Here is a 27,349-nt window from a genome sequence, read left to right as displayed (position 1 = left end):
TGCCTGTCTCTCAGGACTCTTGTGAGAGTCAAATGGAAGTGGAAGGCTCTGAAGCAAGTGGTGCACACACAGACGACCTTGAAGTGCTGTTGTCACCAAATGCAGTGGCGTAGCTGAATCATGGGTTCGATTCCCACACATGTCTGCTAGTTTTGGTACCACAGTCACAGATGATCTATCTAAAACCTGGGCTCGTTGGCTGCCTCAACAATCTTTATCGGCTATCTTAAGGGGTAATGCACAAATCCAATTTTTGGAAAAACAACTTGCAAAGCACAAAATTCCTAGATGGAAGGGGAGTCTATCAAGGATGATGCAGCATTAACGGGTGAAGAGGAAAGAGAACTGACTGTCGCATAGATGACTTCCTGTTTGGTAAGGAAGAGATTAATATTTATGGAGTGCCTACTTATGTGACTGGCACTGTTCCAGATATTTTAAACATATTATCTGATTTATTATTTCTAATGATCCCATGTGGTAGGTAATACTCCAATTTACAGATAAGGACAGGCTCAAGAGGGCAGGAAAGGCCAGCAAGTGGCAGATTTAAGATTACAACCTCACTCTATCTCACCCTCAAGTCAGACCTTCTTCCCATTCCTCTAGGTTGATTTCTTAACTTCTTCAAAAAGCAGAGAGGGATGTCCCTAGTGAATGGGGAGGCAATGCAATTACATATACTGCTTGGACGGAGGGCTGGGTGCCGGCAACTGGAAAGGTCAGCTCAACCACAGCACTGAGCTCGAGATGTGTGAGGAGGGGTTCAAAGTGACCGCAGGCACAGAAAGCTGTGGTTTGAAATCCGGGGCTCACCGTGGGGCGCAGCTTTAGCACCGACACTAGGAAACAAGCAGGAGGGGAATAAGAGACCGGAGGAACCCATCAGATCTCAAGGCCTGATCAAGAGAACCAGAAATGAGGACCAAGAAAAGAATTTAAGACAGTAATTACCAATTCCCAAGATGATTTCATTTTATAACAACATTACAATTGCACTGAATCCTCTTACCAACCCACCACATGGAGACCCTTCTTCTAATTTAATATGTGGTGAAGCTAACACCGCAGTAACCTGAAAACTCACTATCATCGAATGGCAGGCCTCAGTCTAGGGCAAGTTCTGTCTCCCCTCTCTGCTCTCAACCTTCTAACAAAGGGGATGGTTTCTCCCAGACAGTGAGTAGCCCCCTTGCTGTGCTACTGTCCCACTGCTAACCAAGCTCTCCAAGCACAAGTTCAGCAACTTCTATAGCTATTTCCAATGGCCCTCCTGTTAGGTGCTCCTTGGGCTTCTGTGGGGAGAAACTGGAGTTGGGGCAGCCAGGACCGTCGGCACACTGGGGCTTGGGGTGCAGACAGCATTCCCACGTACAGCCAGCCAGCTGTGCTATAAGCCATAGCAGTGGAGGGGAACCTATTGAAAGAGATGCAGGAGCGATAAAGGTAAGCCCTGGGCTTCCTTGTTGAGCGAGATGCAGTGTGTAGTCCAAATCACCTCAGGCTTCACAAGCAAATGCAACAAAGCATAAAATAGTTCTTAAAGTTTAGGCTGCTGCTGTGGAAAAACCCTAAAAGACTCAAAGCTAACCCATAAATGTGTGTCCGGTGAGGAGGGCTACATTCGACCTCCATTGCCCTGCTCCTTACTATCTTTTTTTTTTTTTTTTTTTTGCTCCTTACTCTTAATGGCTTTCCCACAAAAGCCATGATGTTACTCAGAAATTTCATTTCCCTAGGAACTCCTAGAAGGCAGTCTTTGAGAGAGAGAAGCCCCTAATACCGATGCACACCCAAGATCTGTGCATGCTGTTTGTAAGCATATCCATGTTTAGGATGGGAGGGCAGCTCTTGACCCTTTACTCTCGCCCTCTGGAAGCTGATTCCACTGGAACACTTGGACTGCTTTGTGTGCACAAAGGGAAGTGTGCAGCACACCGAAAGGAAAAATAACCAAGCTCCTCACGGAAATCAAATGAACAGAAGTGGCTAAGAGGTGTGACGTTCTTAATCACAGTTTCAGTTCTAGATGTGGGTCTCGCCCCTCGTTGGCTGTAACCACCAATTTATATTCTGTTCGCTCTCTCCAATACCCATTTTCTTTCTTCCCTTACATGTTTGCTGCCTTAATTAAATGAGTTCCTTGTGAACTAAAAAGAGAAAAATGGTTTTAATTCTTAAAAAATATATACTGCCATCAGCTTCCAAAGGAGAGTTCAATGCTATGTTCAGTGTGTCTACTGAGCTTTGTGGCCAACAATGTAGGAACACAGGGATCAAGAGGTCATGATTTCATTTAGCACTAGAGAGTAACTGTAAGGACCCTTAAAAACTAACCTATAGCATTAATTTGGGATGTTAAACCAGCCCCAGATTTACTTAAATATGTAGGCAAGTGGAAGTCTTTCGGGATTCACAAAATACTTCTGGAAAGGCATCTCAGCAAGGAATGAATGACAGCAATTAGCCATCAAAACTCATTTCCTCATATCGTTAGGAGTATTTATTAAGTGTCTGGGTCAGAATGTTGCTTTATTAGGTGTGGACATAATAAAAATGATGGTTCCCATCTTCAATAAGATACTTTGCCAGAAGCTCACCACCAAGTCTATACTCAGAGGAACTCAAAGGCTATGAACACACAGTACAGCTAACAGGAGTCAATGGGGTGCCACAGTCGGAGGAGAGCTGTTTCAGGCAAGCCTGCTGGGTTTCTTTTTCCACTGCAGAAGCAGCAGGCATACATGCAGTGGATACATAGGTGGGGGTTTGAGGGAGGAGGGGATAAACACACTTAATAACGCAGGTGGGAAATAAGAAATATAGCCAGCCAGCCATCTATCCAATAAACAATTCTTAAGTAACTATTATGATAGTCACTGAGGAAAAGAATATACAGAATAGAGTCCCAGGCCTCAAAGTCCGTTCATGGTCTGGTTAGAGAAAAAGACAAATAATTACAATAGAAGATGGAAGTACAATTATAGAGGTAATTTAAAGTATGACATAGGACAGAAGAGGCAAAATTCAGCCCCAGGAAACAGTATATCAACTATCCAGGTAGATTTCACAAAGAAAACCCAAATGGACAAAACAGAAACATCACAGACAAGAAAAGCAGCGGGGAGGTCATCTGAGGCTAAGGAAGAGCAGGAGCAAGAAGGTATGAAGGAGTACAAGTTCAGGGGGCTATAAGTAGTTTGATATGGTAGGTCCAAGGAGGAGGTCATGCAGGGACAATGAGGCTAGAGGGGAGGCGGAGGCCAGCCCATGAAGACCCTTCATGTACTACTAGGACTTCTGCATCTGAGAAGATGAAGCAGATACACTGTTCTCTATTCCTCCATGAAGTACACTAAAAGTTCTGGATGTTATATATATAAAACAAACATAATAGGCATGCCTGGCTGGCTCAGTTGAAGGAGCATGCGACTCTTGATCTCAGGGTTGTGAGTTCAAGCCCCACATTGGGGGTAGAGTTTACTTAATAAAAATAATAATAAACAAACAAACAAACATAAGTAGCTTCTGAAAGATGAAGAGAAAAAAGGCAAACTGGCTAGGAGCCCTGAGACCTGAAGTACTCACAGTGGTGAGTTCCCTGAGTTTCCTCTTTATCTCATATATTCCACACTTGGAGCTGAAGAAGCCAACAATCTGGAAATGCCAATGCAGGCAGACAAAAGAATCCCCAACAAAATTTACCCTCACAAGCCAAAGGACCAGAAAAAGGGCAACCTAGCCAAACAGAAGACTTTTAGACAATAATCGTTCTATTCCAGACAGACACTACAACAAACAGTGGCCCACTCCCCCCAACCCCGGGGGGGGGGGCTAGACTCCCCATCCTTGCAAAGCTATTATAATACAGCTCTCCAATACCCCTGCCCAGAGGTGTCAAAGAAGGCCATGTAGGGCTTTCAAGTCAGTAATAAATACCCTCCCCCACAACCCAACGAATAAGTGGAGACCACACAGGGAACCTGGACTTACACCTCCACCTAGGAGAAGTAAGACACCCCTCCCTGCCCTGCTGATGTCAGGGGAGGGCTGGTGAAGAGTCAGGACTTCCACATTGGCCCAGTGATAACAAGGTCACCCCTACCCACAAAAAAATCTAACATCATGTCATCTAAGCCCTGGATGAAGAAGAAAAGAGGTGAGTTGAAAAAGTACTTAAAAAGTAAGTGGCTGAAAACTTCCCAAATTTGACAAGAGACCTAAATCTACAGATTCGAAAGCTAAGCAAATCCCAAACAAGATAAACTCAAAGAAATTCATAACAGGATACATCACAATTAAACTTTTGAAAATGAAAGAAAAAACATGAAAGCAGCCAGAAGGAAAACAAAATGACAGCAAATCTCTCATCAGAAACCAAGGGTGCCAGCAGAAAGTGGCACAATATTTTTCAAGTGCTATTAAGAATTATATCTGGAGATCCATGTGAAGCCACCACATTAACCAAGTGAGTGACATAAACAGACTGCATGGAGGGGAAGTGGGGTACTTCTAACTTGATGTTTTATATGAAAAAATAAAATGAGCTGAAACAAAGCTGGTAATTGGCACATATTTCACGTATTCACGTCTCTACGTACATGCTCCCTCTTCCCTGCATCCCCTTTTAATTCTGAATCTATTAAACCTACAGATACACTGAAAGAACAAATAATGTACGGTCCTATAACCCTGACCTAGATCCACCAGTTATCTTTTACTCATATTTGTTTTCTTTCACACATACACGAACGGGCGCACACACACGATTTTTATTTACAGAATCAGTTGAAAGTTGCAGATATCAATCAAGACATTTCATCTTCAAATTCTTTAGTGCATGTTTCCTGAGAATAAGGACATTCTCCTACAGAACAAAAATACCTTTATCACGCCTAAGAAAATTAACTTTGATTCAATAATATAATTTACAGTCATATTTGAATTTCCTCAGTTACCTCCCAAAATGTCCTTTATAGTCTTTTAGATTTTCTCCCTCAATCCAAGATTTAATTGAGAACCATGCGCCACATTTGGTTGCTGTACCTTCAGTCACAATCTAGAACAGTACCTCTTGCCTTTTTTGTTTTTTTGTGACACTGACCTAAGTATCTAAGCCATCTGTCTTGCAGAAAGAATGTCCTATATTCTGAATTTGTTTCCTCATGATTAGATTTAGGTTAAATACTTTTAGCAAGGAGACTGCATTGGTGATGTGTGCCTCTTAATATCAAGAGATACATAATACCATGTTGCTCAACCACTGGTGGTGCTAAAAGTTTAAAAGGTGACAGGAGGGCAGCCCAGGTGGCTCAGTGGTTTAGCACCAGCTTCAGCCCAGGGTGTGATCCTGGGGACCCAGGATCAAGTCCCCCATCAGGCTCCCTGCGTGAAGCCTGCTTCTCCCTCTGCCTGTGTCTCTACCTCTCTCTCTGTGTGTCTCTCATGAATAAATAAATAAAATCTTTTTAAAAATAAATAAATAAAATAAAAGGTGACACGAGATGTCTCCATCTTAAAAGCAGCACTTCCTCCTTTGTAACTATGTAATAAGTGGGGTAACATTTTGAGGCCATGTGAAAACCCTGTTCCCTAAGCACCACTTACCTCACTGCCTTACCATCTATGGATGATCCCTGCTTGAAATCAATTATGACACTGAGAATGTCAAAATAGTAAGACCTTCATCTTTATAAGAGCATGTAGTAGTGATCAAGAGACCATTTAGAATAATGAAGTGGAATGGTTAGATGAAGGGTTGTGCCATTAACCTCTCAGACTGGGGATACAGAAGGAGTAAGCTTGGGACAGGGTGGGAGACTGTGTTCAGTTTTAGGCATGCTGAGTACTAGTTGATCATAAGACATCCTATTAAGAGATATGCAAGTGTGTACATGTGTGTACGTGTGTCTGTATGTGTGTGTGTGTGTGTGTGTGTGATGTCATCTAAAGATAATGTGGGGGGGCAGCCCAGGTGGCGCAGTGGTTTAGCGCCGCCTGCAGCCCAGGGTGTGATCCTGGAGTCCCGGGATTGAGTCCCCACATCAGGCTCCCTGCATGGTGCCTGCTTCTCCCTCTGTGTGTGTGTGTGTCTCTATAAATAAATAAATAAAATCTTTAAAAAAAATAAAGATAATGTGGGGGATCCCTGGGTGGCTCAGCGGTTTAGCGCCTGCCTTTGGCCCAGGGCGTGATCCTGGAGACCTGGAATCGAGTCCCACATCGGGATCCCGGCATGGAGCCTGCTTCTCCCTCTGCCTGTGTCTTTGCCTCTTTCTCTCTCTCTCTATGTCTGTCATAAATAAATAAGTAAATAAATCTTTAAAAAATATAAAGATAATGTGATAGGTTATGTAGAGACAGAAGAGAATACTTCCCAGGCCAAATCTTCAGAGAATCCCAGAATTTAAGTGATTAAATTAATCACTATTGATGAAGACAGCCCAGCAAAGGAACCTGAGAAGCTCCCAGAGGCAGGAGAGGGCGAGGCAAAGCTGACATCAGGAGTAAGCCTCGGGGCACCTGAGTGGTTCAGTGGGTGAGCATCTGCCTTTGGCTCAGGTCATGATCCCAGGGTCCTGGGATTAAGTCACATCAGGCTCTCTGCAGGGAGCCTGCTTCTCCCTCTGCCTATGTCTCTGCCTCTATCTCTCATGAATAAATAAACAAAATCCTAAAAATCCTAAAAAAAAAAAAAAAAAAAAAAAGGAGGAAAAAAAGGAGTAAGCCTCAAGAACAAGACAGTAGGTATTAGAAGAGAGAGGTCAGTAGTGGGTAGGTTAGACAAAGTAAGGCCTGCACAGTTTCCATAGGATTACTGATATTTAGGAAGCAGCCGCTGGTCTTGGAGCTGTGCCAGCAGGCCAGTGGGGCATGCTAACTGCAATAGGTGGAGAAGTGAGAGGGGAAGAAGTGGAGTCCAGAGCTTTATGTCCTCTTAGAGGTTGAGATGTGCTAACAGTTAATTACTCATTCTCCACTAAATATTTACCGAGAGCCCACATGTCAGATTCCATTTTGGTGCTGGGATATCCATTTCTCTGCAGCTTACACTATGGAAGAATGACACACTGAACAAACGAACATGTAACACTGTAGGAGGTGATATACACCATTAAGAAATATAAAAGCCGGAGCTGAAAGACAGAGTGGTGGAGGCAGGAGCATTTCACTCTCTGGAAGGTCAACAGACTTTCTAGTGTGCCATCTGAACAGAGACCTTCTGAGGAAGCGAGTGAGCCCTGTAGCCATCTGTGGAAGAACCTTCCAGGCAAGGAGAGCAGCAGGAGCTGTAGGTGGGAACCTGCCTGAGTGACAGAGGGCGTCAAGGAGGCCAGAGTGGCAGAGGAGAGTGAACAAGGAGTGGCAGGACATACAGAGAGAGGGGTAACCACAGGAGCCTTGTAGGACTTCGGGCTTCACTCTGTTTTCACGTGGTACAAGAGGAAATGACATGGGGAGAAGAAATAAAAGGAGGAGAGTGTCTGTCAACCTAGCTACTGACAAAAAGGCTCCCGAGAGTAATGCAAATAGAGTTGCTGCATATGGCTTCCCTGTTGTTCCCTGATGTTAGTACAGTGTGCTGGAATTAACTTCCTCGAGCTTCTTAGGGCTGATTATTTTCCACAATTTATATTGGAGAACTGACTTGCCTGAGATCACATCCTAATCCACTGCAGAATGGGGACTAGACTTTGGTTCTTCTGATTCCAAAATTCAGATCTCTTTGTGTATATTTCAGCATAACAGAGGTAGGAGGAGGGAAGGGGGACACAAAAGATAATCTCTTCTTTTCCCCCAAAATGTGACAGTTACAAAACCAAAACCAAAAACAAACAAAAACCTCAGAGGTTTTAATCTGATCTTTCACATTTTTGCTTTCTTCTCCCGGCTATTCTTCCGGAGAGAGCTGCTGCCTTGTCCTTTTCTCTAATATTGGCAAATGGGACAGAAGGGGGTACTTTCAGATATAACCTCAAAAAATGTAAAGAAGACACACATTCTCCCTTTCCTTTTCCCTCCAGCCCTCTCTTGAAGGGGCCAACACAGCAGAAAAGGGAGTCACTATATAGCCAAACTCCTTCCAAAGCTAATGGGGCCTTTGGCCACATCCCTTGGCGCTAGCACAGAAGTCTGTCAGGCAGCTCCAGGCAGTTCATTAACTTGGCCAAATGGACCGATGACAAGGTATGGGGCCCCCAGCACTGGAGACAGGGGCTCATAAGCTGTCCATACCCGGCCATTCCATAAGCATCTGCCTCAACTATCTTAGAAATTTATCATCATCTCCTGAATCATGCAGACAGGCTGTCTTCTGCCTCAGAACTCCTGAGAGAAGACAATAACAATGACCAGCACTGAAAATGAAAAGGGAAAAGATACCAGCAGCCCTTGGTTCAGTGTTCCTCCGAGCACAGCTGGAGAGTCATTTGCATTGGCGTATCACTGGAGTGCAAGATTCTTCTCTGGGATGGAGATTCCTGTGCTTCAAGACTTTAATTCTTTATTAACCTTTTTGAGGATTCAGGTGCCACTAAATTTCAAAACTCATGGTTTCCCTAAGTCCAAAATGTAGAGGAAAGTGTCATTGCAGGTGAGAGGATTTTTATTTGTTCATTCTCCACCACCAGGGGCTAAGTGATTACAAAGTATACCTAGTAAAGACTTAATAACTTTTCTCAGCAGCTTAGTTCAAAATTTCAACTCTGCTAGCTATGTAGGTGCCCAGAAATTAGTAGAGCTTAATCTCCTGAGCCCCTTTAAGGATCATTGCTTTGGGTTGCAAAGCACGCATTTCTGAAAGTCAAAGGATCAGGTCTTTTTGCCATTCCCCTCAAACCCCAGTGAGTGCTCAGTTCAACTGAGCTGGATTCCACATCTTACTGTCTGTATCTAGAGCCTGGTAATCACACTCAACAAAAGGCAGCTACAAAAAAGTGGCCCGAGGAACCCAGAGGATTGCCAGAATCAGGGTCAGGGTCACTTACACACCTGGGTGATGAAAGTGCAGGGGTCAGCTGTGTCATTGGTGAGTAAGGGTTTATACTACCTTCAGGTAGATGATTTCTCTTAGGATTCTGTATCTAGGGAGAGCAGGAGCTTTTAACCTGGAGCACACTGTATGGCTGTAAAGTGTCTATGAATCCCTGTAACTCTGTGCTGAATCCCAGGAACCCGCCTGGGCAGCTGGGGACGAAGGGACAACATAAGATTTTCTAAGGAGTATGAAGGGCACAAGAGAAATCAAGAGGCTCTGATATAACTAAGGGTTATTATGACAGAAGTGGAAAGATGCCCCTGACCTTCAAACCTCACAGCCAGGAGACAGGAGCAGCCACTTGGAAGCAATTTTACTGGGGGGCTCAAAAATGAAGGGTTTACTCTCACCCCCACTACCAACTTTCACCTTACTTCACTAACTACAGGTCCTGATCTGATGTTATTTTAACTTTCAATACTAAAACTACGGGGCGGGTGGGGGAGGAGGGGAGTACAGCAGGCTATCGTCATAAAATTCCTGTCATTAAGAACCATTAGACTGTGACCTTCAGGAATTAGTATGGGCTTTGGAGCGAGGAAACTGAATTGGCTCTCTTTCAGTGGTGGTGTGACAGTGGGCAAGTCACATGACCCCTCGGAGCCTCAGTGTCCTCATCTACAAAACGGCAATTACACAAACCACTACACTGATGACTGTTAGCACTAAATAAAGTGAAAGTGCTTTGCCAGCTGCTAGAGGCTCTGTTTAGTCTGAGGCATTGTTACTGTTTTAACTTTTTTTCTGTACCATCCTCCTGCAGGAAACAACATGCATGTGGAATCAAATGGTGACAGCTAACTGGGCTTGACTTTTTTTTCTTACTTGAGTTTTTGACTTGATTTTTTGTCTTACTGTTTTTAGCTGTCATACCAAAATGTCTACAATAGCCTGCAACAAAGACATTAACTAAAGAGTTGTGACGACAGTTCCAGGAACTGGCCATGACAATGAAAACCAGAACTAAGTCCATATGAATCAAAGAAAGAGGTGGGGTGGTGGAGTATGGGGAAGGGAGCACACATTCTAGTGCAAGCAAGAATCCAAACTAAACTAACAATCAGAAAACGTGCTTCATCCACATCCTGTTTTGGTACTCAGGCTTGCCACCACCCCTGTTTTGGCACCTGGGTTGTCACCCCCACCCAAACCAGCAGGAAAGCCAATAACCAAGAATAAATGTAAAAGTGGAGACTCAGGATGATGAATCTTTTCCTTCCCAGAAGTGCAAGCTGCTCCAGAGTCTTACAACCTTGACAGTGAAAGAGACTTAAGACTGGGGAAAAAAAGGTCAGTATGCAATCTAATATAGCATGAATATCAGAAGGTACACTTAATTCTAAAAGGTTAAAATAGGGGTCAAAGATTGTGAGCTCGGCCTTCTGAGCTTCCCTTTGACATATATGCCAACCGTGTTTGACATAAATGCCAGCCATCATAGTCCAGCTGAATGCTCTGGATCAGTCAATTACCATTCCACTGTATGCTCCCTGGTGAGGCACACACACACCCAAAAGCTACTGCCTCTTACTGAAACCCCATAATCAACAGGCTTAAGTCATCTGTGTAGTTAAAAGCTCCATATCACCTTTGGACCTAGTGGATCGCATACCACTAGGCTGAGAATGTAAAATCACATGATCAGACATTATCACCATATCATCAGATCCTTGAGTCTGATTCTTTATGTCTGTAATTGTGCAGGTAAAATATGTGAGCAGCTTCAACAAGTGACTTTTATAAATTCCTTCACTCCATTTATTATCTTGAAAAGGAGTGGGCTTTGGCTATCTCAGGTACTTCAAGAATTATTATTTTTAAAGACTTTATTAATTAATTTATTTGAAAGAGAGAGAGAGAACAAGTAGGGGAGGAAGGAGCAGAAGGAGAGGGACAAGCAGACTCTGTGCTGAGCCTGGAGCCTGACACAGAGCTCGATCCCATGACCTTAAGATCATGACCTGAGCCAAAATCAAGAGTAAGATGCCCAACCAAGCCACCCAGATGCCCCCACTTCAAGAATTACTACATAAAACCAAATATCTACTATATTTTTTAGATATTAAATTGTAAGAACTCGTAGCAAGAAGCCTACTTCAAAAAGTAGGCCTATTCAAAAGAGCTTCCTGTTGGATTCAACAATGAATATGCTCAGAACATGAACACACAACTCACTCTAGAGTCCTATTTTGGGATTTGTTACCAACTGGCCAAGGAAGAGGTTTGGTGCTAGTCACTGACCACTGAGTGAATACATTCTACGACAGCAGGAAGAAAGAAAAGGTCACTGATACCTATCAGAAATATATAACACACAGGAGTGACATGCTCAGCTGGTCTTCTCCTGAGATAAAAAAGAAGATTCCTAAGGCCACATGCTTGACACAATTTTTTCTGGGCTTCAGATCTAGGATCAGGTTAGCTCCAATCCCAGGACATATATTTTACAATGGTATTTCTCAAATGCCAAGTCGACCTGGTATTCAACTACAGTGAAAGGGTCACATTTCTGGGCTAAAGAAACATCATCTCAATTAGGCAGGGTTTTCTGCATCTTAAAAAAAAAAAAGCTATATTGTACACCTGAAATATAATGTTATATGTTGATTATATCTCAATTTTATTTTAGTTTTAAAATATTTGTTTTTTAAGTAATTACCACACCCATCATGGGGCTCCAACTCACAACCCCGAGATCAAGAGTCATATGCTCTTCTGAGAGCCAGCTAGGTGTCCCAATTATATCTCAATTTTAAAAAAGAAAAAGGCAACTAGCTCTTTCATGCAAAGATATGCATGTATCTAAAAGAGCCAAATGGGGATCCCTGGGTGGCTCAGCGGTTTAGCGCCTGCCTTCAGCATGATCCTGGAGTCCTGGGATCAAGTCCCACATAGGGCTCCCTGCATGGAGCCTGCTTCTGTCTCTACCTGTGTCTCTGCGTCACGCCCCCTCCCCTCAGTCTCATGAGTAAATAAATAAAATCTTAAAAAAAAAAAAAAAAAAAGAGCCAAATGGCACAGGAAAATTTGTGAGGGTCAGCATCTAAAAGAAGTACGAGCCTGAGGGCAGAGACTGGACCAGAGGCAGTGGGCAAACTGAGGAGTTTGGGGGATGCCTTTTCTGGGCTCCTAATGGAAAGAGCTCCAGGCCACAGAAACTACCACAGAGCTTCTAGCAACTCTCAAGTGGACCAGAGCAAATGGGAAATGATGGAAGCCTGAGTGAGGATCTGCTCTCATCTCAGTACCTACCAGCCTACAAAGTAGCCACTGGGACATTAGTCTTGAACACTGTAGCATTCACTTAAAAGAAGACAAATGAGGGATCCCTGGGTGGCGCAGCGGTTTGGCGCCTGCCTTTGGCCCGGGGTGCGATCCTGGAGACCCGGGATTGAATCCCACATCGGGCTCCCGGTGCATGGAGCCTGCTTCTCCCTCTGCCTGTGTCTCTGCCTCTCTCTCTCTCTCTGTGACTATCATAAATAAATAAATAAATAAATAAATAAATAAATAAATAAATAAATAAATAAATAAATAAAATAAAATAAAATAAAATAAAATAAAATAAAAGAAGACAAATGACATTTCCTGGAAGCCTATAATCTTGTCATCTTAAATCTAAGTTTTAAAAGAAAAGGGCAATGCAGCCTCAAACCAGACCCTCATCTGCCCCGGAATCACCACTGTGTCCCCACTGATGAACATTTCCGTCTCTTGACAAGTTGCCCAGAAATTTAAAAAAACAACAACAACAACAAAAAACCAAAACATTATTTCCAATCCAGACACTTGTTTTAAGAGAAGTTAAAGAAGAAATATCCACTGCCATGGAGAGAGCAAGCTAATAAAATTATAGCCCCATTAATATATAACCAAAATAGGAACAATCTTAACAAAACGAGAACAGTCTTAACACCATGTTGTCCAGTGGTTCTTTGACTCTTAACAATTTTCAGCAACTGTTTTTTATGTGGATAGGGAAGAAAATGGAAGAATGATTTTACTTATTGAAAAATAGTTCCTGGGACACGGGTGGCTCAGTGGTTGAGCATCTGCCTTCGGCTCAGAGCGTGATGCCGGGGTTCTGGGATCAAGTGCTGCATCAGGCTCCTCTTGAGGCGCCAGCTTCTCCCTCTACCAACGTCCATGTCTATGTCTCTGCTTCTCTTACTGTGTCTCTCATGAATAAATAAATAAAATCTTTAAAAAAAACAAAAAAGAAAATAGTTCCTGTTCCCAAACACTGGTTTTGATAGAAATTAATGAGATATGGGGGGTGTGTGTGGCAGATCCAAGCTAATGCTCCTGTCAATCTTTTTTTTTTTTTTTTTTTTGCTCCTGTCAATCTTAATTGAGAATAACACTGCTTATATTTTAAAGGCATGCACAATAATATCAACCTCATTTATTTCCACACTAATTCTGTAGGGGTAGGTAAGAAAGATTATTATTTCCTTTTTATAAGAGCAGAAGTTGAGTTCAGAAAAATTAACAGAGGTGCTCAAAGCCCCATTGTTCCTAAGTGGCACAATAGGTCTAAAATTTCACTAATGCAACAGCCATCAAGCCACACGTGATTATTTAATTAAAGTTAAATTAAACTATAAATTCTGTTCTTCACTCAAGCGAGGCATATTTCAAGTACTCAAACAGCCCATATGGCAAGTAGTTAGTATTAAAGAATATTTCTATCACTGCTGAAAGTACTATTGGACAATGCTGGTCTTATGGATAGTTCTATTGTTTGCTGTTTTTATCTTATTTTTTTAGGGAGGGGGCAGGGACAGAGGGAGAGGCAGAGAGAATCTCAAGCAGGCTCCATGCCCAGCACAGAGCCTGGAACCTGATGTGGGCCTTGATTTCACAACCCTGAGATCGTGACCTCAGACGAAATCAAGAGTCAGACACTTGGGGTGCCTGGGTGGCTCAGTTGATTAAATGTCTTCTTTCAGCTCAGGTCATGATCCCAGGGCCCTGAGATTGAGCCCCACATCGAGTTCCCTGCTCAGTTGGTGGTCTGTTTCTCCCTCTCTGTCTGCCCTTCTCCCTACTCATGCTCTCCTCTTGCTTGCTCACTCTCTCAAATAAATAAATAAATACAATCTTGAATCTTGGGACACCTGGATGGCTCAGCGGTTGGGCACCTGCCTTTGGGTCAGGTCATGATCCCAGGATCTGGGATCGAGTCCCACATCAGGCTCCCTGCAAGGAGCCTGCTTCTCCCTCTGCCTTTCTCTCTCAGTCTGTGTCTCTCATGAATAAATAAATAAATCTTTAAATAAATACATACATACATACACTCTTAAAAAAAAGTCAGATGCTTAACCATCTGAACTACCCAGGTGCTGTTTTTAGTTTTTACAGATTGTTAAGTAATCTCTACACCCAACATGGGGCTTGAACTCACAACTCAGAGATCTGTATACTCTATCAACTGAGCCAGCTAGATGGCCCCGTGGCTAGTTCTTTGGAATTCTAGCAACCTGGGGGAAAGACCCCATGCCATTCCCAAATTACTAGATGACAAAGTTAAATTACAGCCTCTTTCTCATTACAAGAAACTCTGAGGCTTCAGTAGGTTGGTTTCACTTCTTAGGCGTTACAAAAACAAAAATTAGTTTTAAAAGAGCTTTACCAAAATGGATTTGATCCATATATACTAAGGAAAGAGAATATGGAAACTCAGGTTGTACATCTGGTGAAGAATAATATAAGCATTAATTCCCAAGTTACAAATAAAAATATCATTAAGAAATTTAGCTTCAGAAAATAAGGGATCATAGTAATCAATCCTGACACTTCAACTCATTGAATAACCTCTTGCTAGAGTTTAAAAGAAACTTCTTGGTGCAGAGATTGCTATAATCAGATGAACATGAGGTTTTTAGCTAACACTGGGGCCCTGTAAAATGACAGATGAACTCTGAGTGCTACAACAGGGCCACATGGTCTCTAACTCAGCTAACACGGACAGCTGAAACACAAAAAAGGGATCAAACAACTGCAGAGCTAAGGGTTTGGAGCCAAGATACAGCCAAGTTTATTAAGAATAAAGAGTAGTGGGGACTCATTACATAAAGCCATTATTTACAGTTTTCATGTGAGATACGCAGGACCCATTTATAGACTATAAGCCAGTAAAAACTAGCTGACCAACCTGTTCACTTTTTAGCAACCTGCTTCAGCCACTCTCAGGGGCTGCGCAGTTTGCAAGTCTTCTGGATTGACAGCAACGGGATGCCCTCTCTGAACTGTGCTGCCCTCACACTCTTTGGATTCTTTTAACCATTTGGTGGTTAAGTGTTGTCAATGGCACGAGTTGGGTGCACAGAAATGCCATTTAAAGTGAAAAGACAGGCTCACTCAAGCTGTGGAGCAAGGTCCTTAGAGAATCTACAGGACAAAACTAATGATTTCTTCATGTACTTGCCAAGGTACCAAGGTTTTTCCACCGCAGGCACATGAGAAAAGAGCGGACTGAGGGTTAACTGCAGCGCAGAAACATGCTACTCTAGGCTTTTCTCAATAACAAATAGTCTGAGAAGGAAGAGACAGAAAAGGTTCTTCTTTCAGGTCCAGAAAGGGTACAGAGACTTCTTTTTCATTTGTCTGGGTCAGAAGAACTTCCATGTTTTCCTTTAAAAGGTTATTCTTCTCCAGCAGCATTCACTGCCAGAACATTTTCTTAATTTTCACCTAAACCTTATGACCTAGTACACCTTTAAATGTCAAAGAGAAAGGCTGTGGGGAAAGCTCTGTTTGAGAACAAAGTGTACCACACATGACCCATGTCTTCTATGAGTCTTCATTCTGAATACAGCAGCATTTCTGGTCTTAATCTTTGGACTTAACCAGCTTCCTATCTGTGCCATCTTTCTTCTCCCTCAAGATGTGCAGAGCTTCAGATATTATTAAAGAAAGCTCAGGGGGACACCTGGGTGGCTCAGCAGTTGAGGGACTGCCTTCAGCTTAGGGCATGATCCCAGAGTTCTGGGATCGAGTCCCACAACAGGCTCCCTTAGGGGAGCCTGCCTCTCCCTCTGCCTGTATCTCTTCCTCTCTCTGTGTGTCTCTCATGAATAAATAAATAAAATCTTTACAAAGAAAAGCAAGCTCAGGGCCTGGAATATATAATCCTTTGCTATCCAGCACATTGTATTTGGTAGGGTTTATATAGTGTTAAATTTGAGACACATGTTTACATGAGGAGAATGACAGACGCTGGGAAATGACCTTATTTATTTTTTTAAATTTTTATTTATTTATGATAGTCACAGAGAGAGAGAGAGAGAGAGAGAGAGAGAGAGAGAGAGAGAGGCAGAGACATAGGCAGATGGAGAAGCAGGCTCCATGCACCGGGAACCTGACGTGGGATTCGACCCCGGGTCTCCAGGATGGCGCCATGGGCCGAAGGCAGGCGCTAAACTGCTGCGCCACCCAGGGATCCCAAATGACCTTGTTTAAAAACACATCAGGAACCAGCTTCCATACCCCATAGTTTATTTTTTTTTAAAGATTTTATTTATTTATTCATAGAGACACACAGAGAGAGAGGCAGAGACACAGGCAGAAGGAGAAGCAGGCTCTATGCAGGGAGCCCGACGTGGGACTCGATCCCAGGTCTCCAGGATCACACCCTGGATTGAAGGCGGTGCTAAACCACTGAGCCATCTGGGCTGCCCATACCCCATAGTTTAGATGCCATGAAAAGAGAATATCAAGTGGCAGGGAGGGGTGTGTAGGATTGAAAGAGTCTTTAATCTCCTGCAAGCTATGAAAGTCCCAAATCCCAACTCTGAATGATATGCAGAATATGAACAAGCCTGAAGGCAAGGGAGTCACCAAAGACATGGTGTCCTACAGATATTTTGTCAGAACTGAAAGCCAGTCCTACATGGGAACTGTGTAGGAGTATTCTGGGAGATGAGGTGGGTGGGTTTTCTTCCCAGAGCTATAAATAAGATTGGAATGAGAAGAATTTGATAAAAGATATAAACACAGAAATGATGAGGCAGGATACAGCCATGACCCCTCTAGTCCTGCCCCCTGCCCCCCCTCCTGCTAGCTACTTCCTCAGTTGTACAACCAGCTTACATATAAACACACTTTAGAGAAACTTCTCCTCAGGCAAGATGGGAATAGAAGGGCTTTCAAATCAGATGTTACTTTTTCAGGCCTCCAAATCTCCAATAATCAACAACTTGCTGGTCACTTTACAAGCTGCTTCCAATGCTGCTCTATTTTCTTTGGAAGCTGTGGCATGAAAGGTGAGAGGTGGGGGCTGGTGGAGGATGGCAGGTAGTGGGGAGGTCAGGGAGGCTGAGAGTATTGGAGCCTACAACAGGATAAGCGTAGAGAGCATGAGGCTGTGATGAGGAAGAAGAATTTACTCACAGGGTGCAGGGTGTGTGTGTGTGGGGAGAAATGCAGGACCCTATCTGTGTATCACCTGGCATGTGGATGAACAGGGAATTTCACACCTGAAACTATTCCCAGGCATCAACATTCTCTCTCAGAATCTTCAAGATTGTTATCGACTTCCTTCACTAGAAAAGCTGAAAACCAAGACTGTGTCCATAGCTGAATGTGGCTCTCAGTAGGAGGAAGATGTAGTATTCTCACAGAAGTAGATCATTTCTATTCCTCTAAGAAGAGCAATTATTCTCACTTCACAGATACGGAGAACAGGGCAGAGTATACAAATAGGTAGGTATTCAGAACCTTTTAGAACCTGGGCTCCTGATAGAACAGAAGCATTGTTCCAAATTCCATGCCCAGAATTCCAACAAGTTCGCAAGAGAGTTGTGTTTCTGTCTGTCTGTCATTCATATACACGCACACATATCACACACTTTACAACTTGGCAGCCTTGACTCATTCATTCAGTGCCAGGCACTGGATAAGATACTTTCTCAAGGAGCTCATAATATGGTTGGAGGAAAATGTATAAGCAGATAACTCCAATAACGGAAACATCACCTGTCTTTTTAACAACATACAACACTACAATAAATGTTAAGCAAGGAGACCATACTCAATGGTATGAAGCAGTGAGCTCTAGTAGTCCCTGGTACCAACTAAGAAACAGGCACGAGAATGCAGGGCACTCACCCTCCCTGCAAGGCTTTTAGACCTTGAACATCTCACAGATCTTGAGAGGTAGCATACTCTCAGAACTACTACTGTAATTAGTCAGCACTCCACAGGATGTTGGATTGCTCTTTATTTTGTGTATGGGTAAATTTTAGCTACTCAAATAAACTGTTAAATGTCCGGAAGGCAGGTACCTTGCTTGGTATTTCTTTAATCTTTCCAGAACTAACTCCCCTGGGCACAAAGTAGACATTAAACACATGACATCCTTGGCGAAAGGGACAAGGAGATGAGACTCTGGGTGATGTGTCCCTCCACAAGAGTTTATAGAGAGGCAGATGTGGAGTGTTCTGTGAAGCACAAGTGTGCCTTACCCGACCACATCACTGATCCACTGCACAAGGAGCCTGCTCTGGCTCTTTAGGGTTGGTGGTGGGAAGTCCTTCACTGGAAAGCCAGAGAAGATTGCAGCATAAAGTGGATAAATGGTTTGGTAGTTAGTTAAATAAATTATTACTTATTAAATAAATAAATAAAAAGCTGAATTTGAGACTTAAATTTTTGGCTGATACTTAGGATAGAAACAGACCTCAGATTCCTCCCATCTGCTATTTGGTTCTAGCTCTTAGAAATGGATCTGCCATTACCATGACATGAATCAAACTCCATCCTCACTTGCTTAAAAGGCTTCCAATGACTTCCCGTTGTACCTACAATAAAGTCCACCTCTTCTGTGTAGTTGACAGGCCCTCATTATAGCCCAACCTTCAGTCACCAGGTCCCGGCCACACTAGCTTCCTCGATGTTTTCAAACATCGTCAGGCTCTAACCTGCACTAGGCCCTTACACTTACTCTCCCTTCTCCCCTTCTCCCTTGCCCTCTGCCTGCTTCTGCATGGCTGGCTCCACCTCATCCTTCAGACCTCAGCTCAAATATCTCCTCAGGGAGGCCTTTCTTTCCTGATGATCTTATCCAAAATGACCCCATCATTCCTATCACCTGTTAACACACTAACTGGTTAATTTACTTTGTAACACTGACCATACTCTGAATTATCTTGTTTACGTATTTGTCTCCTTGTTTATTATCACTATTCTCCTTTCAAGGGCACATACCAGGTTCTGGAATAATCTGAATGAGTAAATGGATGAGGATGAAGAAAATACAGTGGCAGTAGGTCAGCACTGAGTTAAGGTAAAAAACATCAGTTCTCTCACTATAAAGCTAGAAATTGTTGTGTGACTATTTTTTTCCTCATAGGGTGTGTCCAAGTAGCAATAACACACGAGAAAAGAAAGGAAAGGAGAGCTTAAGCTCTTTGCTGATGACTTAAAAAGAAATGTCAAAAAGAGCAAAATCTTGCTGGCTCCAGCTTTCACTCAGTTTATAATGCTGTTGATATTAAAAACAAATGTTCTGACTTCTAATAGATTCCAATGTTGGTTTCATTTCTCCCCTAGTGATTTCGTTGTGCACCCACTAAGCCCAGCTCTGCAATAACCCCATCCAGCACACTCACACCCATGCCAGCTATAGGGTATCTGAGACTCACTCTAAATAAAACTGCAGTTTGATTCAAAATACCAGGTAGGAAAGGGTTTTCTCTTCCCAAGAACCTGAACAAGAAGGCAAAACACATGCAAGAAGTGGGTGCTTTCTCACAATACCCCAGCTCAAGGTCTGCTCCTTCTATAAAGGGAAGTGAGTGTAACAGGGAGTAGAAAGCCCTGAAAGGTGCCATTCAAAAGTGCAGGATGGTTCAACAGCACTGTTCAAACCAACACTGTTTGTTTCACTGAACTTAATAGGAGCAGTTATCTTAGCCATTAGTGATCAAAAGTCCTTGAACTTGGAGAAGCACAAGAGAGAGAGTGATAAATGAAACTTGTCGCCCTGATTTTCTGTTAGATGCTTCCCACGGCATACTAGACACACACGCCATGCTGAAAACGCAGCTCTAGCAAATGCTGAGAGAGAAAGGCACTTACGCGGCATGATCCCTTGGCTCACCAATTCTTCTCGAGTCCGGCGCTGCTGGAGCTTCAACTGCAGCACTGCAGGGTGGCAAAGAGAGAGGAGAGACGGAGACTCAGTTGGGCATTCCACCACAAAAGACACATTTTCAAATGCAAAGAAAGTCTCAGAACAGAAGGGTGTAGTGTGAAAGAAGGATCCCTTTAATTGTGACTGTGTGTAATTGCAGAAGTGGCCTGATACAGCAGGGTTTCCGTATTCTGCTGTGGGCGGCGAGAGGAAGTTGCGAAGGGTCTTGCAGGGCGATAACAATCCACAAAGTACCAAAGTCTTGCCTCTTGCTCAAAACCTCCTACAACACTGTATCCTCCTCCTAAGACTAAAAAAACATAATAAATTCTTAACTCAGAGGAAATATAATAAGGACCAACACCCAGTAGGAAAAGCTTTCTAGATATTCTACACTGTCTTCCTGGCAGCAAGTGTTTACCATCATGAGTGCTGAATGATAGAGTGTTCACATTAATCAGAAAGTACTGGTTATTTGTAAAATCTTTTCTTTTGTATCTAAAAATTACACCTATTTTCACCACGCAATGTATTTCTCTAGACCAGAAAACATTTTACGATCAACAGAACTCTTTTCTTCCTCTTACTGTTCAGTTAGAGCTTTTTACTGTTGAGGCGAAATCACCAAGCTACCCGAGTCAAAGTGCATCTGGGATAGGAGAGGGCGACGAGGATTTCTCCCATTTCCACTCTGCCAATACTGCCTAATGAAACACTCAATAGAAATTTTTGTGAAGTTAAAAGTCAATGATCTCTATTTCAAATGCCAATGAAACGTAAAGGGCATCACCATGGCCCACCATGCAGAATGGCCTGCATTCAGAAACTAGGTGAGAAAAAGCTCAGAGAAAGAGAGGAGCCAAGGAAAGTCCCCTCGCCTGATAAGCCTTCAATCAAGTCACATCTGAGAGAGAGAGAGAGAGAGAGAGAGAGAGAGAGAGAGAGAGAGAGAGACCTGCATCTATTAAGAATCATATTACCGTAACTATCTGCCTTTTCCCTTTATAGAGCAGTTTTTAAGAAGGTCTCCGAGAGGGCAGCCCAGGTGGCTTAGAGGTTTAGCGCCACCTTCGGCCAGAGGCGTGATCCTGGAGTCCCACATCGGGCTCCCTGCATGGAGCCTGCTTCTCCCTCTGCCTGTGTCTCTGACTCTCTCTCTGTGTCTCTCATAAATAAATAAATAAATGAAAATATTAAAAAAAAAAAAAAAGAAAGTCTCCAAGAAGAATGGCAGAACCATAACTAGGCTCCTGGCTACATCTCGAATTCAGCAGGTCCAAAGCAGAACCAGTCTTTCTCCCAAAAACCTAACCTACTTTCCATCCTTATCTCTTTAAAAAAATAGAATCATGATCTGCAATCCACCCCCCAACCCAGTATTAAAGTTGTTGAGCCAACCTCAACGTTCCTCCACTTACCAAGTTCCTGGCGCCACAGTTTTGCCACGTTCCATAGGCAGCTCCCTGTCTTGCACCTTACTTATAGCGTACCTCTCCCATAGTAAATGCCCCAATTAAGGCTGTCCAATTACTCTCCCTCAAGTACCATGTGCTGGCCCAACCGTTCATTCACTTCACTTGGAAATGCCTACCCTTTTCAACTGACCTTCCGGGCTCCTAAGCATGAAGAATCACTCTAGATCTCCTGTGAGCTACCTGTTATTTGTTATAAAAAGTATAGTAATATTTTGCCCTGTGTAATAGTTACCCCTTGAATATAACACATCTCTCTTACCAATTTATAAACTCCTGAAAGGCAGAGAATGTATCTTATTAATATGTGCCCTGCATAGCACTCAATACACAGTAAGCATTTAATAATTGTTTCTTGAGGGGATCCCTGGGTGGCTCAGCGGTTTAGTACCTGCCTTCTGCCTGGGGTATGATCCTGGAGTCCCAGGATCGAGTCCCGCATCAGGCTCCCTGCATGGAGCCTGCTTCTCCCTCTGCCTGTGTCTCTGTCTCTGTCTCTCTCTCTCTGTGTGTCCCTCATGAATAAATAAATAAAATCTTTAAAAAAATAATTGTTTCTTGAATTGAACTGTATCTTAAAATGATAATACATACAGTCTGAGAGATCTTATCAGGAGATCATAACTATTACTATTATTTTTTACAAATTAACACTTAAAAGTAAAGCCTTACAGAATAAATGGATAAAACAACAGCCACACTAGTGGCTAACATTTATTGATGTGCTTGGTGCCAGACATTGTTCTATGTACGTTCATGTTTTAACTCATTTCATCTTTTTTTTTTTTAAGATTTTATTTGTTTATTCATGAGAGACATAGAGAGAGAGGCAGAGACACAGGCAGAGGGAGAAGTAGGTTCCCTGCAGGGAGCCTGATGTGGGACTCGATCCCAGGACTCTGAGATCATGACCTGAGCCAAAGGCAGATGCTCAACCACTGAGCCACCCAGGTGCCACTAATTAATCTATGTAACACTCCTATGTAAAGACATGGGCCTTACTATTCCCATTTTACAGGTAGAAAAATAAGGCACAGAGTGATTCAGTAATTTTCCTAAGATTATCCCACTAATAAGAGGCACAACAGAATTGAACCCAAACATTCTGATTCTAGAATGTGGGTTCCTTACTTCTCTGCTTCTTCAGGGTCTTCTGGAGCCTATGCTGCTAAGACAAGAAGCTTGGAATGTGACCACCTGGGCTGGTTCTCTGGTGAAAAGGGATATAGTTTAGGCCAGGGTCAAAAGAGTTTGAATGATACATCAGTAAAATAAATTTAAACTAATCTAGGAATCTGATTTCAGGTAAATTAGAACCACAGATTATAATATTAAAATGCAAATAATTAACAGCTAGGAGTCACTGAGCATTGCTGTGTGTCAGGCCTAGTTTAAGTGACTGACATGCTTTTAACTTTAAAAAAAAGGGAGGGGGGCTAAGAGGATGGTACAATTATTATCTCCATTTTACAGATAAGGAAACTAAGGAGTAGACCTTTAAAATTTTGCCTTGGGTCACACAGTTCAAAAGTGCTGGCATGAGACTTCATACCCAGATCTTTGTGATTCTAGACTGTAGGGCACTAAATACTACGCCATACGTCTCCTTGGAGGAAAGAAAGAGGAAAAAGAGAAAATATTTGTCATCTTTTATAGTGTTTCTAAAGCCCAGCCATTCTCTAATGGCTCATCTAAGATGAGCCATTAGAGAATGATTAAATATAACACATTGATTTGATTTCTAAGAACAGAGAAATCTAAATATGATTCAGTAAGTCTGAACACTTCAAAGAAACAATAACTAATGAAAACTCTGGCCATTATCCAAAAATAATTTTGAAATACCAATCAGCAGCACTCCTTAAAAAAAAAAACCCATCTACAGATAGGGCCATAAGGGATATAATGCAAACTTCTTGACTAAAAAACTTATTGCCTCATGAGAGCAAACATTTAAGTCTAGGATTCAAGGTTTTTTATGGAGAACACAGGAAAGGCTGATTTAGCTTTTGTTTTCAACAGATCTAACTCAAAGAGAAAGGTTTATCTAATAAATCTTTCCATCTGTAAAACTAAATGAAATTAAAGTTCAGTTATCTAAAAATTCCATCCTGTTCCCTCTCAGCAGTGAACTCCAGGCTCCGTGCTTATCTGAAATCTGACCAACTTCCCTATTCACATAATAGAATTCACCCTTTATCAGTAGTATCTCAGGTATTGCTACAACCTGACTACAGATATGTTACTGTTTTTTATACACTGCAAAGGCCTCTCCTGCTAACTCAAACAATGTTTATAAAGAGGAAAAGAAAAAAGACCAGTAAACTCCAAATTATAGTTGTCAGCCTCTACATCATTTTACTTTAGTATTGATCTGTTTGGCTGTGTACAGATACAAGGGTCCTTCTTCTAAAACTTCCAACTACAAAGATAAAGGTATTTACATGAATTTCCCCTTTCTTAGTCTATCTTAATTCCTCTAAATTCTGACTAAGCACACTAAATAAAATGCCTTTATGTTTCCAGACTTCAGGGATTCTTTATTTTATTTTATTTAAGTAGGCTCCATGTCCAGCATGGAGCCCAACTCGGGGCCTGAATTCATATCTCTGAGATCAAGACCTGGGTTGAGATCAAGTTCAAATGCTTAACCGATTGAGCCACCCAAGCACCCCAAGGATTATTCATTTTAGAAGCAGCCATTTAATAACTCACTTGCAGTAAATAGCATAAGGGCCATATGTGCTGCACTCACTGCAGAAGGTACCCAAATCAGAAGTACGTTTCAAAGGCCATACATTTAATGCACATCCACCCTCACCAAGAAATACCTGACATGAGTTCAAATGGTTATACTTACAGACGGTGCTAGACCAAGGAGATTCAAAAGAGTAGAAATTTGACAAAATCTCTCTATTCATTATACATCGCCATTTAGATTTCCTCTCCACTCCCCAAGAGGATAAAAACTAAACAAAAATACCTATTTGTGTACATGCACAAGTCTTTATGCTTTCACTGTTATTTATTCCACAAATTTAATATATCATCTGTTTCTAAATGGGTCTGTGTAAGCAGCCTATATATAGATGAACAGATGTCTTTAAAGCTGATGGATGGTGAATCTACTGAGTTGCCTGCCAGAAAAGGATTGGAATAAAAAGAAACCAAATCATAAAGTAGGGAACCCTAGGTTCTCCACTCCCCACAGAATTAATCAAGTTTTCCACCTGTTTCAAACAAAGGTCTGAATAACTGGCTTCTTGGGAAATCAAAGCAAAAGATATTTCTGCCCTGTAAAGACCAGGGAAGTATGTTGATGACATTCAAGGGGTAATGCTGAAGAAATGGACACATCAAACAAACATCAACCAGAATCAGAAAGAAAAGCAAAAAATAAGTGATGTGTCCTCAAGCCCAGCTCTGTGGCTTCCACTGGTCAAGGGACCTGGATTTCACTGGGGAGGGAGATGTGCAGCTTGACAGGCTGTTCTCACCTTATTCATATTTATCCATTACTGATTCCACAAAGGCTTCTAGAGTGGGGAGATGAAGTATTTATGAGGGAAGTAAAAAAGAATGGGAAGGAAATTAGTAGGGGAATGATAGCAAAAGAACAAAAACCCTCCCTTGACATCATCCTTTGTTCACTAAGACCTCTTTCAAGGAAGATTCTAATGGCAAGGGCATTTCTTAAGCCTGATCTCCTAATAACTGGTTCATTGTTTTCTCCTCAATAACCTTTAGGTACCAGTCCAAGAATAAATAAGCAAATACAATTTTATTCAGCAACAGACACCATTACATCTACTTTCAAACTGGAAAATCTGTTTCACTGGGAAGATCAGAGAAGGAACAGAGTAGGTGAAGCTTAAGCATGCTAATAATTCAAATACTCATCTTTGTAGCAGTGAATTAGACCTATTTTATTGATGTATTTTATACTTCAGTTTATCCTATATGCTTAAAAAATCATTTAGTGACACCCAAATTATAAAACCACGACACCTATTATTTAAAACCAAAGGCTTGGGTGTGTCTCTATCTCTCTCTCTCTCTCTCATGAATAAGTAAATAAAATCTATTTTAAAAATAAATAAATAAATAAATAAAACCAAAGGCTAGTCCCTGAATACTGACTAGTTTCGTCCTTAACATATACGGTTAAAAGTAGGTGAAGGGTGTTCCCAAAAGAGGGTATTACCCTACATGCTCTGCTGCCTGGGTTAGTCTACAGCATCACCACCAAAATACAGATTGAGAGTTGGGATAGGGGGATGGTTTTCTATTCAATCTAACAAATGTTTACTATACAACTAACATGTGTCGAGCCCTGTGCTAGGTGTTGGATATACCTGTGGTCTCTGCTCCCTTAAAGTTTTTGATCCAGTGGGCAAACAGCAAATTACATATAAATAAGTATAAGTTGCGATTAATGTTTTACAAGAAAACAATGAAGGGTATGAGAGGTCAGACCTTGGAATTCATAGTTTCTCCTTTATATGTTCTGTAATAACTAACTTTTCATACTTCTTCCTTACTACTATATATAGTCACTTGTTTAAGCTACTAAAAGTCCTTAAAAAAACAGACCTCGGAGTAAACTATATTTAAATAGGTAAGCTAAGGCACACAGTTTCATTTATTCACTTTATGCTTATTTGCTTAGTTGCTCTACAGTTCACATACTAGTTGGTAAGCATATCAATTCATCTCAATATTCATGCCTTCCTCAGTTCTTCTCTAGTTTCTTGTCAAAACTCTCCTTAGGCATTCATTCGAGAAATATGAGGCTCTACTATATATGCCAGATCTTTGCCTGCTACTGGGGATAAAGCAATGACCAAAGTTACTGCCTCCGGTGGAGTTTACACTTTCATGGAGGAAAACAAACATCAAATAAATACTTGTAATAGTGAAGAGTATTTTCAAAGAAATACTCAGACACCACATCTCAACTAAGGAGTTAAACTATTCCCATTATTCAATTCATCCAAGTCAAGGTTTGGTACTAGAGTACTAGGTACTACATATGTGAATAAGACATGGTTCTCATTCTCATGGAATTTTTTTTCTTTTTTTAAAGATTTTATTTATTCAGGAGAGACAGAGAGAGAGAGAGAAAGGCAGAGACACAGGCAGAGGGAGAAGCAGGCTCCATGCAGGGAACCCGACATGGGACTCCATCCCAGGTCTCCAGGATCAGGCCCTGGGCTGAAGGTGGCACTAAACCGCTGAGCCACCCAGGCTGCCCTCTCATGGAATTCTTATATCTAATGAGAAAGAAATACTGAAAATGAGTAATTATAATGCTATAAGGAAGACTTGATGTCTATAATGCAGACTTTTAGTTAAAAAGTCATAGGAAAATGCAACTTAGCTAATACACATTAGCTATATATATATATATCCTACTATATTAAGGGTCTCTGCCAATATGTGTGATATACATATGTCTGCATAAATAATAAAAAGAAATGCTGATTTCCTAAAAATAATAAAAATCCAAATAGATATACATAGATACAGATATTTTCAGGTGCTATGACAGTGAGAAGGTGTTAGTATCCAACACTGGAAGTCACAGAAAAACAAGATCTTTCCTACATGGGGTAAGAACAGTGAACACACAAACAGGGCCTTAAAATTTTTTATCCTCTTGATAAGTTTGTACTAAAGTTTCAAGTAATTTCTTGACGTTAC

At 41.9% G+C, this 27,349-nt stretch overlaps 1 protein-coding gene across 4 annotated transcripts in view; it reads right to left on the bottom strand.

The window, feature by feature from the left end:
- MRTFA (myocardin related transcription factor A) overlaps nt 1-27,349 on the bottom strand; it is a 195,563-nt gene that overhangs the window by 20,418 nt on the left and 147,796 nt on the right. For all 4 annotated transcript variants that reach the window (XM_072741232.1, XM_026017305.2, XM_026017303.2 and 1 more), the window contains one exon: nt 20,120-20,185. In XM_072741232.1, coding sequence (XP_072597333.1) covers nt 20,120-20,126 — 7 coding nt within the window. In that variant the 5' untranslated portion in view covers nt 20,127-20,185. The remainder of the gene's footprint in view (nt 1-20,119; nt 20,186-27,349) is intronic.

The sequence above is a fragment of the Vulpes vulpes genome, chromosome 16 (assembly GCF_048418805.1).
Source record: "Vulpes vulpes isolate BD-2025 chromosome 16, VulVul3, whole genome shotgun sequence".
Taxonomy (NCBI): domain Eukaryota; kingdom Metazoa; phylum Chordata; class Mammalia; order Carnivora; family Canidae; genus Vulpes; species Vulpes vulpes.
This window is presented reverse-complemented; position numbering and strand designations above follow the sequence as displayed.